Here is a 17,010-nt window from a genome sequence, read left to right as displayed (position 1 = left end):
CTACTTAAACATGTGTGCTAATGAACTGGGAACAAGAATGGGAGCCAGAGGATGTCTGCCCCCAGAAGTCCATGGAGACTGAACCCAGCTACTTGACTGCTGGTGGTCTACAGAGTAGGGAAGCACATTTAGGACAGGTGATGGTAGAGGAGGCCCTCGCCCATCAGAGGGAGCACCTCCCCCAGAAGCTGTGTACTGAAGTTTCTGGCCCAAATCCCAGTATCCTGAGACAAATAGTGCAGAAGAGGCTAAGATCTGAGACATCTGTGTATTCTCAGATGGCCAGGTCTCCCTGAGGCCTACTTGCACTAAGCCCCAGGAGGCCTCTGACAGACTCATCAAGGTGAGCGAGCATGCAGAGGGAAAGAACAGTCTGTGAATCCAGGTGAGAAAGACTGGCGGGCTGAGAGCATGTGGGCAGCCACACACAGAAGCCTCGGGATGTGCTTGGTTGTAGTCTGAAGTATGGCTGTGAGGGTATTGCCACTGGAATGGCTGTCGTGGCGCACGTCTTTGCCATCACTCAGGAGGCAGAGGCAGGAGGATCTCTGAGTTTGAGGCCAGCCTGGTGTACAGAGGGAGTTCCAGGACAGCCAAGGCTACAGAGGGAATCCTCCCCCAAGAGACTGTGTGTCCCACCTGCTTCCTGCTGACCTCCTATCCCTGCCCTAGGACATGGAGCTGGCTCGTCAGCCAGTCCGAGCAGGGCAGTGTAGGAAAGTGATTTACTCTGTAAAACTCAACTTCTCTTCACATATTTTACCTCAAGTATCTAAAAGACAGTTGCAACTCTGTAGCTGGTGCAGCATCCTTGTACACAGCTGGGGTCAGCCAGACCTCACTTCTCCTCCTTCCTGTGTATTATAGGAGGATGGCGGTCGCTGTAAGCCACATAGCTTTCCACGCTAACACCATTTATGGAGGTGTCCTAGTTCTCAGCACTTTTAACTAACAATGGAAGAAAGAGCGAAGGGGACTAGTTCTGCCTCCACAGAGGAGACCGCCTGGGGAACTAAGCTGACCAGTTGGAGCAAGATTGATCCTTCCTTCAAAGCGAAAACCAGACTGGTCTGAAGTTGGGCTGCTACTGAGCCGTCTCCCGAACGACGTGTCCGGCGCCTACAAAGGGTGGGATCTACCGTCCTTCCTGTGCAGCTCCACTGTCCTGGGCTTGCCCAGGATGGAAGTAAGCCACACTCATTTCCAGTTTAGCCCCTTGAGGAGGCTGGCAGAGTCTCCTGACTCCCTCTGGAGCTTTAGTGCTCACAGAAGTAGCACTGAAGCTGGAAGAGGCAGATCATACCTATAATTATAACAATGGGAAGGCGGAGGCAGGAGAATTACTGTCTGTTCAAGTTTAGTTCGGGCTATTAAGAAAAAAAAAAAGAAAGAAAGAAAAGAAACCCCAAAACATGAGAAACAAAAGCTCACAAGGCTCCAAGCAGGACTGCACAACCCGAGAGGCCATGTCGGCAAAGTTGCAAAGTTGCGCAGCACTGAGCGGCTGCTGCGGACCTTCCCGCCCTGACAGCAGCAGCACTGCTGAGGGCAGGTCAAAGTCAGGGCCCAGAGGAGTAACAGCTGCTCATGAAGCTGCGGCACTGGGTGCGGCCCCAAGAGAGTGCTCTCTCTGGCCTGGCTGGCCTGCCTTTTACTGCTTTCAAAAGGCGGCAGCAGAGTCGCTGTTGGCTCGCACTAACAGACTGAGCCAATGAGAAGTGACAGACACGACCCTCAGCTTAATGCTTCAGTAAATGGAACCAAGTTGCTCAAAACTGCATTTCCTTCCAAGTTATGGGTATGGGTTGAGAAGCCCTTACCCAGAATGCTCTGGACCAGCAATTTTCAATGTCAGAGATCACCCAGATTCACATCTGCATATTTATGAGATGTATCTTGGGATATCACCCAAACTGAAACCAAAAATTCAATTATTGTACTCAATTATTCTTTAGACAGAGCTAGAAGGTAATGCTATGCAACATTTTTAGGTTAAGTATGACTAAAAAAAATTTAAGCAAAGAGAGAGAGAGAGAGAGAGACAGACAGAGAGACAGAGAGACATAGGTTTCTTTGTGCTGTCCAACTATTCGGCTGAAATGGTCCTTCCACCTAAACCTCCTGAATGGCAGGGTCGGTAGGTGTGGGTCCATGGCCATTCCTGCATTTTAACTGTGATCCATCACATACGGCAAGTGTGTAATTTCCCACTGTGGTATCTATCACCTTAGTGCTCGAAATACTCAAAATCTGGAGTGCGTGGATTTCTGGGTCGGGGATATTGAACACATACAGTACTGCATTTCTAGGATCTTGGAGCTGCTCCTGACTCTCTTTTCATGATTCAGGCCAATTAGGGATTCTCCATAGTATGTTTGCCTTTGAGTGTATGTATCAAGGTAGTTATAGAAATGATGATCTAAGGGGGGAAACAGAAATACCATGCCGCGGCACTAGCCCTTCTATGAGAACAGAGCTGAATCATGTGTACTTATTCTGAAAAGGCAGCTGAGCCATCAGCACTCAAGGGAAGATCTCTGAGGTAGGCAGCCCTCCACACACTCCCGCCGTACAGTTCATCATCACACTTGTGGCTCTGCTGCCTGATCAAAACCACTAGTCACTAGTTGTTTACCGGAGGAACAACTCGACAGGCAAGGCCTGGATTTTGGGGCTAAGAGACTGGAGTCTAAGTTGTAGCCATTGTGTGTAGAGACAGCGTGGGCTGAGTGATGACCTTGTGGGGAAGCACAGCGCCAAGAAGGAAAGACCAGGAGCAGACGACATCATTTTCTGACTCGTCAGCAAGTACATTAGAGAAACACTATGTATTACAGGGAACCTGGAAAGGCTCAAAGGGAGCCGCACACAGAGGGCCCCAATATCACCACGTGTCACCAGGCAAAAGATCCAACTGCAGGGAACCCCAGGCCTAGAAGGCCAGAGGGCCACACAGACTTCCAGTCTCACCCTCAGCACCCCTTTCTGGGAGCTCCACTTCCAGTCACTGCTGGGGACTGAAGCAAGGATCCTGCAGGCCGTTTGCTGACATGAGGGCTGAGGGCGCTCGCTGGTCCTGCGTCTACACATAAGCAGGCCTGGCCTCCAGCTACACTGTGAAGCTTACTTAGTTTATATCAGATGGATATCACATTTCTATCACTGCCAAGATTTGTTACTTTTAGGCACCTCTGGAATCAAGATGTCAGGCCAGGAGGCCAGCCAAAGAAGCCAACAACTCGAGTAATGTGCTCACTTAGTAAGCCTTCCAGCTACTACTGAGCAAGCCGCACAACCCAGGCTGGACAACACACAGCCTTAGTCCTAGTGGAAGCAGGAGCTCGGAGTTTGAGACCATCCTAGTCCAGTGAGTTACAGGTGAGCCAGGGGCGACAGAGTGAGACCTTCCCATGACAGAACCACACAGACCTATCTACCAGCACCCACTCTGTGTCACTGGGAGTTCACACAAAGCTGGTGTCGCTGAGGCTGCTCCTGCGGAGTAGGAACCATGTCCGCTCATGTGGACTTCTTGAAGAAAGAGGTCTGAGGGCTCAAGGCAAGACGGGGCAGCAGGCCAGCCTAGGATAACACATGGCTGCACAGTCTGGGAGAGGCCAGACCCTGAGAGCACGGACATAACCCAGTAAGGCTGCACATGTTAGCCAGACAGCAACAGTGGCGTGGACCATGTGAATGGAGCTCCGGCTCACTAGGACCTCTATGTAGATGAAGCTGTGGCAATCTTTCTGCCTTGGCCCCCAGAGCACTGGGATTATAGGTGTATCCCTCGCCTGGGATATTAGATCTTAAGAATCATGAGGCCTGGTCAGAGGTGAGACAGGGAGAGAGGAGGAGGGGCAGGTGGGGGTAAGACATCTGGGGTCACAGCCATAAATGTACTTGGAGGCTTCTGATGTGTCCTTTCTGAGCTGGGGGCTGCCCAGGCAGGTCTGTGGTCACTCTCTGGTCCTGAAGGCCCAAGTCTGGGCCCAGATAGGAAAGCAGTCCTGTCTGCCAGTTGCAGGGCTCTCCTCTCTGTGCTTGGCTGGCTCTCAAGCTGTTCATCTAATTCCCAGATCCTCCCAGGCAAAGGCTGCCCACTTCCTCCCCTCCTCCTCCTCTTCCTCTTTCTGCTCTTCCTCCTCCTCTTCCTCTTCCCCCCCTTCTCCCCCTGTGAGCAGGAATGACAAGGTAGCAAGCAGGCACATGGGACAGAAGGATCCACATTATGAGCAGCTGGACAACTCTGTAGGAACCCAGCAAGGTAGGGAATGTGGTAAGGCAAAGTGTGCGTGGGGGGCGTGAGGGGTGGGGTCAGGAGCACATGGCTCACTTTCCCTCCCCATCTTTGATGTGACAGCATCAAGGGTAGATGAACAACCACTTACCTATAAAATATATTATTGATCTGTTTCCTGATGTAAGCGCGCAGGCCTAAGAACTTCCCATAGATTCTGTGCAGGGTAGTTTTTAGAAAATCTCTCTCCCGAGGATCCTCGCTGTCAAAGAGCTCTAGAAGCTTTAGGAAAAATAAAACCACACTTAGTGACAATGGCCATTCTGTCCTTAGGGCTGCTGAGGAACACCTAGCTGGAAACTTACCTGCAATACAAACTTCTGATCAATATATTTCTTTGCTATATTGGGCTGGAAATCTGGAGACTCTAAAAATCTTAAGAAAAATTCATAAACAAGCTAGGAGAAAAAAAACAACAATGAGTCAAGTTACACAGTACTTCACTCAGGCTTAAGAACAGCTCTCTAATTCATTCTTTATCTGTTGAAAACACTGGACTTTAAATGGACACAGTGCTTCCCATGGCTTAGCTGCTACACTGGGGACTGTGCCCAGGCTTGTGGGTGGAGCCTGCAGTCTGCTATCTACCTGAACCACAGAGTTCTAAGTGGACAAGAACTTTAGGATTGCCTGGGAGAGAAGCACGGAAACACAGCCACTGAGCCACTGCCTCTGTGGTTCTCTTGTAAATAAACACAGCACAGTGGGCTGGATGGCACGGATGGCCTATCATGAGCGGTGAAGAAGCCAGTTGCCTTGAGGGTGGAACATCTGGCTTCTTCCCAGGTTTCTCACTTTGCCTCCTCTCCTCACCAAGGACAGGTATAAATGTTCTACTGGTGGTGGCCTTGTAATAGTGACCTCACACTGTACAAGGTAAGGAGCCTGGGATGCACAGCAGCAAAAGTCAAACCCAGGAGCACACGGGGAAATGCTCTAAACCTGCACTGGGCCATTTTATATCAACTGGACACACGCTGCACTCATCCAGGGGAGAGATGACACACGCTGCAGTCGTCCAGGGGAGAGAACCTTGATTGAGAAAATGCTGTAAGCAAGCCTGCAGAGCATTTTCTTAATTACTGATGACGAAGGGCCAGCCCACTGTGGGCGCTGTCACCTCTGGGCTGGTGGTCCTGGGCTCTATAAGAAAACATGCTGAGCAAGCCATGGAAGCAAGCCAGTACAGCACCCTCCATGGCCTCTGCATCAGCTCCTGACACCAGGTTCCTGTTTGGTTTTGAGTTCTGGTCCTGACTTCCTTTGATAATGAACAGTGATGTGAAAGCAAAATCCAGATAGACCCTTTTCTCCCCAACTTGCTTTGGTCACGGTGTTTCATCACAACAGCAACCCTAACCAGGACAGACCCTGAACTCAGTGTAAACAGTAAAGTTGGTATCATCATGGAGGGCACAGAAATCTCTGTGGTCTGTGTAATGGGTCCATAAAATCAGCCAATCACTCACTCACCACTCACTCACTCATTCAATCGATCTTTGTCACTTCTCCCACTTTTCTTTTCCCTCCCCCTTCTGCTCTACTAAAAATTTTCAGACCAGAGACTCCTTTAGATCAAAAGCCCATTGGCTATCAGCTGGAGAGGCCCTGGGCCACCACCCACACAGCGTACACCATCCTATCTGAGTTGGTGCCCAGTCCGGTACCTGCAGATGAGGCCAGGCGGCTTCTAACGTTGGTTCATCTTCTTCTGGGTCGAATTCTGCTCCCGTAGGATTGGAGGAGGGTGGCAAGGTTCGAAACATGTTAACTGCAAACTAAAACCCACACATTCCATGATCACTCCAGGACCCCTCAAGTATTAGCAAGAACGTTCCAAGAAACACTGAATGATCCTAGTGACAGATGCTTCCCATTCCAATTTGGGTTTTGTTGTTGTTTTTCTGCTTTTCTTAAAATGCAAAGGCTGTGTTGGTCTCCAAAGGAGACAGGATTAAACTTGTAGCTTGAAACAGACCTCTCCAGACAGGGGACCATGCAGTCCCCCTGCTACAGTCACTCTGACTCTCAACTGTCAAACTGACAAGGACAGCTGACCTCAGTAGATGGTTACAGGTTAACACAGACTTATGAGACTGCTACATCTAGTGAGTGGGGAAGTTCTGAAAAAGCGAGAAGAGGACAAGATGATAAAGGCCACAGAAGACTAAAGAAGCAAGACAGAGGAAACAGCAAAGGTTGCTGCTCGGGGCTGGCCTCCTAACCACCGTGGAAGCTCAAGGCAGGTGAGCGACTGCTTGCTAACACAGGGAGACTTGACAGAGAGAAAGGAAGGCCTAGGTGCCACACTTCAGTGCCACATAGTGTATGAGTGTTGATTCCTGGTCTCTGGGGACTGGAGCCCTCTGGGATCCAGAAAATGTGCACAGGGCCCTGTGCGGCCTCCCAAACAGTGGACGGGAAGCAGGTGCACAGGGCATTTCTCAGCAGATGGAGGATCAGGACAGAAGGCTTCCTGAGGAAACACACTTTTGAAGCTCAAGGATGAGGCAAGGAGATGGGATGAGTCAGGCCACACACGGGCTGGGTGAGCCATCATTATTGCCTCCCGGGGCCTGCCCAACTGTGGCAGAACTGACCCTGCCATCATCAGAGACTCCCTGGGCTTCCTGTTCTTTCCCAGGCTGTGAATGTGTTGGGGAGAAGAAAGTTAGAATAGAAGTGAGTCCTTGGCCGGTCTGCCCGCCTCCTCTCTCCTCAGATGGAGAAGAGCTAAGGGACCTTAAAGAACAGGAGACTGGCCCTTTGCTCTCTGGCAGTCGCCATTGCAGACCCAGAGCAGGGTTATGTGGATACCCAGGAGGTCAGCATCTGCACAGTAGGCTGAGGATCCGGAGGGAGATCTTAAGCGATGATCAACACTGCCCTGCAGGCACGCACACCACATAGGAAGGACCAACACCGGGGCGGCCAGAGGCAGTGATGAGAAAACAAGCAACTGTTCCCGGGCTCAGAGAGAGAGAGGGTAAACCCTTCACAGGTTATGCCCAGGAAAGGAGACGAGCGGACCATGAGCTGTTGTAGACCATGAGGAAAGGCAACAGCTGAAGAGGGAGACAGTGGGTGGCTTCTATCACTGGGCACTGTCGTTCCAGGATCCCGTGTAAGAAAACCTGACACCTGGAGCTCCCAGACACTTTCTTAGCGTGTCACGAAAAGCTGCCTACCCAGAGAAGGTTGAGGAAATGCTAATGCTCAGTGGGGGAAGGGGACAGAGGTAAACATACAATGTGATACTTGGGTCTCTAGTTAGGTGCCATGTGTAAATATAAAAACTTCAGGACCCAAATTTGAGAAGGGCACAGGTGGAGGAAAGTGATGGCACTCATGTGGCCTCCATGCTCCTGGGACCTGTGGTGCTGGAGCAATGGGACCAAGGCTGATGAGGGGCCGGAAGCCTGAGGTAGCACGCAGTCTGCCAACCTGTCATAATCGTGTAAATGGAATGCACACGTTCAGAGCACAGTGGAGACACAGACACAGAGCAGGAACAGGCCACACATGGGAGGGCAGCACAACATTGTGGAGTGGCACCTTCCTTATCGAGAGTCAAAACAGTAATGGGCATTCTGCCAAGGCCTCAGCACGCCATCTCTGAAAAAGGCGAACCCTCTCTTCACACTAGACTGCTCTGAGGGTCACAGAGAATATCTGCAAAAACACTCTGGCTGTGGCCATTGTTCAGCATGTCCCAAACGTCTCTCCTGGAGACAGTAAGAGTGGTCTTACAAGTACGCATGTACCTGTGTCTGACCGTGTCATGATGGGGGGAGGATGGTAATACCAGAAAGAACTGGCACTCTCACTTTCTCTATGTCAGCCCTGTAGATCATTCTCAAAGTGTCTTACTCTCGGGCTGGAGAGATGGCTCAGCGGTTAAGAGCACTGACTGCTCTTCCAGAGGTCCTGAGTTCAATTCCCAGCAACCACATGGTGGCTCCCAACCATCTGTAATGGGATCTGATGCCCTCTTCTGGTGTGTCTGAAGACAGCTACAGTGTACCTATATATAATAAATACATAAATCTTTAAAAAAAAAAGTGTCTTACTCTCTGATTTAAACACAAGCCAAAGCCGTCTGAAAAACATTTAAAAATAAGACTCCTGCAGTCCAGCAGCCCTGTCCAGCTTCTCTGTGCCTGTATTAGCCATTACCAACGGGTGGATTAATGAGCACTTGGCTGTGGTGTAAAGGGACGGTCTCAAGCAGAACGAGGAATCTCATCCCAGAGACACTGGAGTCTTCATTCTCCATTCTGGCTTGTCCTGACCCACGGCTCCCTCACTTCCAGTTCCCTGTCTTAGTGAGCATGATGTCTATCTGGGAGTCCAAGGGTCAAATGATGGTTATCTCCAAACACTTCCTCTCATAGGCAGCACTGGGGTAACGGATTCTAAGAGTCACTGCTAAGAGACACAGTTCTGAGAAGTATGTCAAGCTTTACTGGTAAAGCTGGGTCCCAAGACACAAAAGTCAGAGTAAAAAACCAAGAGCAGCAATGAGCAACTAGAAACTGTATGGACAGACTGATGCCACAAACACAGACATGAAGACATACAGTGCTCAGAGCTATTCATCTGGCAAGGCGGCCTCCGGAGAAAGCACAGGAAGGGCATTGAGTCTGGGTCCTCTGCGAGAGCAGTGAGGGCTCCCTAACATCTCTCCAGACACACAGCTTACATGTTCTAACATAATGGCTGGAAACATCAGGGAAGTAAAAATTTACAATCCTTGCAGGATATTAAATAAAAGGAATGTAGTTGCAATTCTTTTAACAGTTGTTCTTCTAACAATTCTGAGTACTTTATAGCTCTTGAACAACTAAATGGGACACTATCTCACTTCCGATAATGATGAAGTAGGACAGCCATTTTAGTGTATGAGTTTATTTAACATTTATAAGAGTAAAAAAAAAACCACAAAAGTGATAGTTCGTAAGTCAGCTCAATTAGCATATGCTTAGAAATAACAGCGGAGTGGGGGTGGACCTCAGCTGGCAAAGCGCTTACTTGGCAGGTGTGAAGGCACGGGCTCCTCCCCAGCACATCATAAAACACAGCACACTTGAAACCTAGCACGGGGAAGGTGGAGGCAGGAGTGTCATAAATTCAGGGCCATTCTTGGCTATGTAGCCAGCCTGGACTATAAATTCAGGGCCATTCTTAGTAATGTAGCCAGCCTGGGCTATAGGAGACTCTGTTTCAAACAAAACAGAACAGAAAACCAAACCACAGGCTCTAGATTAATTCCCAGTACTGTAAGAGAGCAAAACGGAACAAAGGTGGATCAAGAAATGTATCTTAAATTATTTACCATGGCCAACAGTTTTATGTAGATTCTGGATGCTGTATTCCAAAATGTTTTATGCTGGTGGATTTCACCGTGAAGCTGGAAGTGTGGTCTAGTGCAGCCACCAGATCCCACCATCAGTATCTAACACATTTGCTATGTTTAGCACAGACGGATGTTTTTTTATTGGATATTTTTTATTTACATTTCAAATGTTATTTCCTTTCCCCCGTTTCCTGGACATAAGCCCCCTATCCCATAAGAAGGGGAGGGGTATGGGATAAGAAGGGGAGGTGTTCCCCCTCCCCAACCACCCTCCCTCCCTTCCCCAACAATCCCCTACACTGTGGAGAAGGGGTCCAGCCTTGGCAGGACCAAGGGCTTCTCCTCCCATTGGTGCCCCAACAAGGATATCCTCTGCTACATAAGCAGTTGGAGCCATGGGTCAGTCCAAGTGCAGTCTTTGGGTAGTGGTTTAGTCCCTAGGAGCTCTGGCTGGTTGGCATTGTTGTTCTTATGGTGTTGCAAGCCCCTCAGTTCCTTCAATCCTTTCTCTAATTCCTCCAACGAGGACCCCGATCTCAGTTCAATGGTTTGCTGCTAGCATTCGCCTCTGTATTTGTCATGCTCTGGCAGAGCTTCTCAGTAGACAGCTCTATCAGGCTCCCGTCAGCATGCACTTCCTGGCTTCATCAGTATTGTCTAGGTTTGGTGGCTGTATGTATATGGGCTGTGTACCCAGGTGGGGCAGGCTCTGAATGGCCGTTCCTTCAGTCTCTGCTCCAAACTTTGTCTCCATATCAGACTGATGTTTTTATTGGGATAAAACATGAAGGAGTAAGGAAGGCTCCAGAATATCCAATCAATACATTCTGCCTCCTACACAACGTACGGAAGTGAGAAAGGGCACGGGACCATCACTTATGCAGCTACCTCTAACCTTACCACCCAGTGCTCATTCTGGCTCAGATGGGGACGTAGCTAAGTGTCACAGGAATGGGGCTTATTCTACTGTCCCGATCAGACCACAGGGAGTAGGTAAAGATGCTCGGCACCACATACTTCCGATCCCAGGAGAGGGAAGAGATGCAGGAGCCCTGTGATGAGCACCATGGCGCTGCCAGGCTGCAGAGTGTGGGGAGAGAGCCAGGAGGAGCCGTCAGCAGGGGCAGGGGCAGGGGCAGGGGCAGGGGCAGGGGCAGGGGCAGGGGCAGGGGCAGGGGCAGGGGCAGGGGCAGTGTGAACTCGTAAGGCAGAGTCAGCCCCACAGAGGAGGAAGTTCTGCAACTGGAAAAGGTCCTGACTATCAGAAGCCATGAAAACACACAGGAGGATTAGCGAGGACCTGGTACAGTTTGCTAGTTCTGTGGTACTAGCTATGGTACCGCTAGGTATGCAGACACGACAGCCCTCATATAAAGGTCTTGAGCATCCTCAGATATGTGAGTCCCCCGGACACTGAGAGATAACTGTACTAGGGGAGGCTGGGGAGGGTGGCTACTTCATCAAGCAGACCAGGAAAACTCCCAACCAATGACATCTTGGATTCAGTGTCAGCTGGGCCTTGTCTTGGCAATGGAGAGTTGTCAGCTCTAGGCTAGTATAGCTCAGGCCCTGTTTAATGCTTAAAAACAAGAACCAAGGGGCTCAAACAATCTCCATATTTCTTAATTGCATCTCCAAGAATGTCTCAAAAACATTTAAAGGAGAAACCTAAATATACAGGACTCAACAGGACAAGCACACAGTTTCACAGATAGGTGGAAAACAGGGAAATGTATTTTACAGAGACAGAATAGGCCACCATTCATCTTGAATGACCTGACTGATGTGGGTATCAGCAGACAAAAAGTGAGGCACAGACAAAGAAGCTATAAACAAAAGACGCAAATCCAACTACTAGGGATGATGGCCAAAGCGTGAGACAAGAACTCTGGGTGGAATTAGTGGATGAGACACCGGGGAGAGACCGGGGAGCCTGAGGACAGAAAGAGAGGCGACAGGCAGGAAAGAGAGGCAGAGCAGAAAGCAAAGAAATGGCACCAGTGAGGCTGGATAGCCCCAGATGCCTACCATGACCCTGGGATCCAACAGACAGCAGTGTCAGAGAGCAGAGTCCGGGAGACCGATGGCGGAGCACAGTGGAGTGCAGAGCAGACTAATACAGTCAACTGATAGACAACTGCCATGGAAAGCATCTACGGAGATTGGCAGCTCTCCCATGACAGAGCAGCTAACAGAGCCTGCAGACAAACAAGCCACAGACCCGAATCAGAAGGGAAAGCTGTAGCAAAAACCCAAGGAAAACCTTTCTGGGTTCCTCAGCCACGGCCCCACAGCTTTAGCAATCACAGGAGTGAGTCAGAGCTGACTTCATCTAAACAACGGACAGCTTTCTGGGTGCTATCGTGCTGGACCCGGAACCCACTGCAACGTGCACAACGTTCAGGCACACCTGAGTCCAAAGCTCATCTACAAACACGACAGTTTATGGCCAATGCCAGAAGCAACCCAGCTGCATCAACTGGGTAAGGGCTAAGAAAGCTGGGTGCTTGTACGATGAATAGCATAGCAAGCAGTTGTAGGGAGCGACTGACTCATCCAACAGGATGAATCTCAAACACTTGCTTAGCAACAGAAACCAGGCTCCAACAGTCACATGGGGCGAGCCCACTTCCCAGACATTCTGGCAAAGGCCACTCAGCACAGGTATATAGAAAAACTAGTGACTATCAGACTGTGAGAATGATACTCTCCAGACCAGAAGCTCCTCCAGAGTTCCTGGCTCACTCCCACCCTGGTCCTTAGAATCTCTTGGCTCTGCTCCATGAGCAAAAGAAACACCTAGCAACCATGATGGCCTGAGATTTGCTATGCAGAGTGGACCGGCCTCAAACTTGCTGCCACCTTCCTGTTTGTGCCTCCTGAGGAACTGCAAGTGTGAGCCACCATACCCAGGTTCTACCTAACAACTCTGGAGCTTACACATCTAGCTTTACTGAGATAGACCAAACAAGCGAACGCCACACATCTGACCCACTAGCCGCACTCCTCAGCGCGCCTGTAACATCACCTACGACCTGATAATGAGCTCGCCCATCCTCCCCAAGGCTTCTTTCTCAACAGTTTTCTCAGTAGAAACAAAGAAACCTGGATGAATTAGTTGGCTGGGAATGAGCAGGGAGAACGGTTAATAGAGGGAAGAGCTGAGTTTTCTTTATAAATTGGTTTCATTTGTTATAAAAATAACTGTGTATTTCTTTTACTTTTAAAACCAACAAACAAGGGAAAATGGGAAAATTTCAAAATGGTAAGAGTGGATCTCTTTAAAAAATGCAGGTAACTTCAGTTAGTGTGTGTCACTGTTACTCACTGGCCCTGAACCCAGGTTTTTGTAACAATGGTAAAACGCTGGCAAAAAACAAACAAACCAACAAACAAACAAACACCCAAACAAACAAACAAAAGCCAACAGAGGGTCACGTGACTTACCCCTCACGATAACTAAGCAGGTCTGTAAGGCATATGGAAACTTCCTATCCTCTCCTTAATTCTGAACACCTCCTCCTTCATCACTGCACGCTCACAGCACCCGCTCAACACCCTTTCCACACTGAAGCAGCAGGCAGAGCAAGGACAAGTCCAAAATCAACCATCACCGGAGGGGGGGAGGGGGGAGTGGGGAGCGCACACAAGGTGCCCGTCCTGGGATGTGGGCGGGGAAAACATTGCAGGTTCCAGTACATCCTGAGAAAAACCTGTAAACCAATGTGTAATCAAGTCTTCAACAGTGACTAATGGGGTGAGCTCTAAAATAATGGGGTGAGCTCAATTTCCTGGAAACCAACAGGGATACTTCGTGGGCAGCACTACCGTAAAGCTACACAGATCGCTTGATTTTAGTTGTTTGTTTTTCTTTAATCTGTGGATTTTTGATGATAGTAAGTGTGGCACATAATCATTGGAAAATAATTTAGAATTATGGAAACTATAGAAATTATAGAGCAAAGAGGAAGTCCCAAGGCCACGCTATCCAAAGGCAGGCAGGCACAGCTGAGTCGGGACTGTGAGCCTCTAGAGTTATTTCAGAACCTGCTTAAGTAAGGAGCCAGCGGCTCGGCCTCTGCCGCATGAGTGACGCTTCGCTGTGTCTCATGACTCACTTCTGTCTGCTTTTGGATTTTATCCTCATGGATTTATTTCCATGTCACAGACAGAAAATGACACTTCACACCAGCGTTTTTAACATCTCAGTCACCTAATCTGACCAACACTCCATGGAACAGCCTTGCCGGTTAATGGCCCACTGCAAAAGGCAACACTCACTAAACCAAACCACTGAAGCCACAGACAACACCTAACTTCAAGGTACTGAGGTTTAGGAATGAAAACTAGAAACACGGGCTTGAGGGTCGGCTCAGTGGTTAAGAGCATTTGTTGTTCTTACAAAGGACCAGGGTTCAACTCCCAGAACCCATGTGGAAGCTCCAGCAGAATAAAAGGCGTCTAAGAGAATAGCTGAGAACTGAACTGGAAATGGGGCGGAGAGAAGCGTTGTCCCTGAGAGTCTGTGGAGCAAGTCTGGGCCATCCTCAGGCATCCGACAAACTCTCCTTTGAGCACACAGAGCAGTAGTGACTTGGGCGTCTGCACCTAGAACTGGAGTTGCCATGCTCTGTGACGTCAGAGTCCTGGGCAGTAGCCTCTCTCTCCACACCTCGGATCAAATCTACACCACACTTGTTCCTACCCTAACACCACCCACGCCTGCCCATTCCTCTCAGCCATCCCAGCCGAGCAGCTGACTCCATTACTTCTCGGACATGCCCCAGCATGCATCTGCCAGTCAGCCCTGTCCCATAGCACCACCATGTCAAAGCTCTTCTTACATGTTCTCAGCAGGCAGCCAGAGTGAAGGGGCAACACAGACAGACAGACACAGACACAGACACAGACACACACAGAGTCACACACACACACAGACAAAGGTCAGGACTCTAGCCACATTCAAACCCAAGTCTCTTTTCACTCCTGTGGTTTTTGGAGCACTGTCCCTGCCTCTGGGTGATCAGCTCATCTGACAATGACAGAGGTGAGGCTCAGCTTGGACCGTGCCTACTGATGTCTGGTCTTGTTCCTCACACAGTCCAGGCAGGCTCTGGGAAGGCTGAGACCATATTACCATTTTCAGTGGAAGCGCTCTAAGGCAACAGGGTGCTGGAGTTCAGAGGGACACAATGTGTTCCCTGATTCAGTGAGTGCACTGAGCTGTGTTCTGGTTCGTGATCCAGCACAGGTGGCTGGGGAATCCCAGAGCTCCATGTGGTGCAAAGGGCCCCAGAGCCAGCCATCTATCCAAACATACCCCAGTCAGACCCTTTTCTCCCTATGCCCAAGGCTCTGGAGAGAGCAGCATCTCATAAATTCAGTGATTCAGGATCTTTCCACTTAGGGAATTCACACTCTGCAGAGTTTTGCTCTATTTTTACATAAATTAAGTCATTTGGGGTACAGATGGTTAAAATGGCAGTGCTTCTGACTGCTTCTTTGACTCCTCCAGTCTTTGGGTAGCAGACCTGACTGGGACAGCAGAGGCGATGCTGCAGGCCCAGGTCTCCAGCCGCCACTGTTATGCAGGGGCCACAGTGCCAAATGCAGGCCTGTCTTTTCACCTTGGCCGTCCCACAGGAGGAGCAGGTGCACTTGGCATGCTGGCTGGTCTCAGTCTTCTCTCCTTGTCTCTGTAAGAAGGGACCATGGCAGGGGTTGGGGATTTAGCTCAGTGGTAGAGCGCTTGCCTAGGAAGCGCAAGGCCCTGGGTTCGATCCCCAGCTCCGAAAAAAAGAACAACAACAAAAAAAAGAAGGGACCATGGCAGATCCCTGCTTACCAACAACCCCGACCTCAGTGCATTCAGCCATATCACTGTGACCCAGGCCTGAGCCCAGAAAGGAAGTCACAGTTTCTGCTAACCCTGTGACAGATACACCAACAAGCAACCTGAATGGCTGTGAACACTGAGTGCAGTAGGCATCCTTAGGGGTACAGGGAACCTGGTGTGGAGAGCTCTTGGGGATGCTTCAAGGAAACTGGCAAAGACATCTGACATTGGGCTAAGACAAGGAAATAAGCTCAAGAAAAATACAGTTGAGGAATGCACTCCTTGTATCTCTTATATTTTTGGTTGTGAGCCTAGCCTTTAACGGCTGAGCCATCTCTCCAGCCCCTTGTATCTCGATCATCTTGATAAGTCCCAGAATACAGTGACCACAGGACCTTTGTTTATTGCCTTGTTTGTCCTTGACTAAGAACTGACCCCATTCTTTGAATGTACTTAGAATGGTATAAAAGCAGACTGGGAAAAAATAAACTCACTTCAGCCTTGCTGGAGTCATGTTATAATGTTGTCTAATTGTTTTTTCTTTCTTTAATTCTCACTCCCTCCCTCAAGATCCTGTTGACTGACTTGAGCAGGCGTGGTCAGGTGGCGCCCTCAATGTTGAGGCTTGAGGATAAGGGGTTCAGCGAAGGACGTGGTGAAAAAGGAAGTGCGTGCAAAGGAAAACAGATAATTTGTGCCAGCATTGGGTGAGTGAGCCCTATAAAAACGGGAGGGGGTAATGGAGAAGGCTTTTGTGCATGTGCTTAGAGATATGCTAAGAGGAGCAAAGACAAGTCAAAAAGACGTCCTACTTCCTCTCCAGCTCCCACTGGGGAATGCCTAGTCCTGGACCTGGGTCCCTTTGCTGGGACATCTGGTTCTCTTCCCTCTCTGTTGATTGTGTGTCCTTGGTGCACCAGTCTGTCCATGTCTGTCAGTCTGTCTGTGGTTGTGTTTGTTGCTTGATTGGTGCTCTGTGTTTCGTACTCAAAAGAAAAAATGGTTAGGGTTCAGCAGGTGGCAGGGCGCTCCTCCCTTGAAACTACAGCTAGAAAAAGTAAGAAAGTTTTATCTGTCTAGTCTAAATAAGTAAATCTGTGTAGCCACTTCATGTTTGTTTCTGACTGGTCTTAAATATATAAATGTGTTCTGCATGTCTTGGTTATCGATTATTGGCTTCTAAGTTATTGGGTATGGTGTAACATTTGTAACATTAGTAACAGAAAGTTGGCTTCAAACTGGTGACTCAGGGTTGGAGTCAGTCAGGGCAACAACACATGGCCTGAGCCAACCCAGGGAAACAGTTTTCTAAGGATAATTCTAAACCAGGATAATAGTTTATGTAATTCTTGATCTAGAAACCATACTTATAAAAGAGAGGATTTAAAACAATGTTTCTTAATGAGGTATTAAAGGCTGCACCGCCATGCATCTATACACAAGAACGGGCAGCCAAACTGTAACACAAAAATAATGCACTTGGTATTGATTTTAGAGACTGGATTGTCTACACTGCTA

At 49.2% G+C, this 17,010-nt stretch overlaps 1 protein-coding gene across 13 annotated transcripts in view; it reads right to left on the bottom strand.

The window, feature by feature from the left end:
- Ppp2r5c (protein phosphatase 2, regulatory subunit B', gamma) overlaps positions 1-17,010 on the bottom strand; it is a 135,453-nt gene that overhangs the window by 31,246 nt on the left and 87,197 nt on the right. For all 13 annotated transcript variants that reach the window (XM_087554788.1, XM_087554791.1, XM_087554792.1 and 10 more), the window contains 3 exon segments: positions 5,968-6,078; positions 4,606-4,698; positions 4,392-4,522 (listed from right to left, as the gene is read on the bottom strand). In XM_087554788.1, the coding sequence (XP_087410914.1) occupies positions 4,392-4,522; positions 4,606-4,698; positions 5,968-6,078 (335 nt within the window).

Source organism: Rattus norvegicus, chromosome 6 (genome assembly GCF_021556685.1).
Source record: "Rattus norvegicus strain SHRSP/BbbUtx chromosome 6, alternate assembly SHRSP_T2T, whole genome shotgun sequence".
Taxonomy (NCBI): Eukaryota; Metazoa; Chordata; class Mammalia; order Rodentia; family Muridae; genus Rattus; species Rattus norvegicus.
This window is presented reverse-complemented; position numbering and strand designations above follow the sequence as displayed.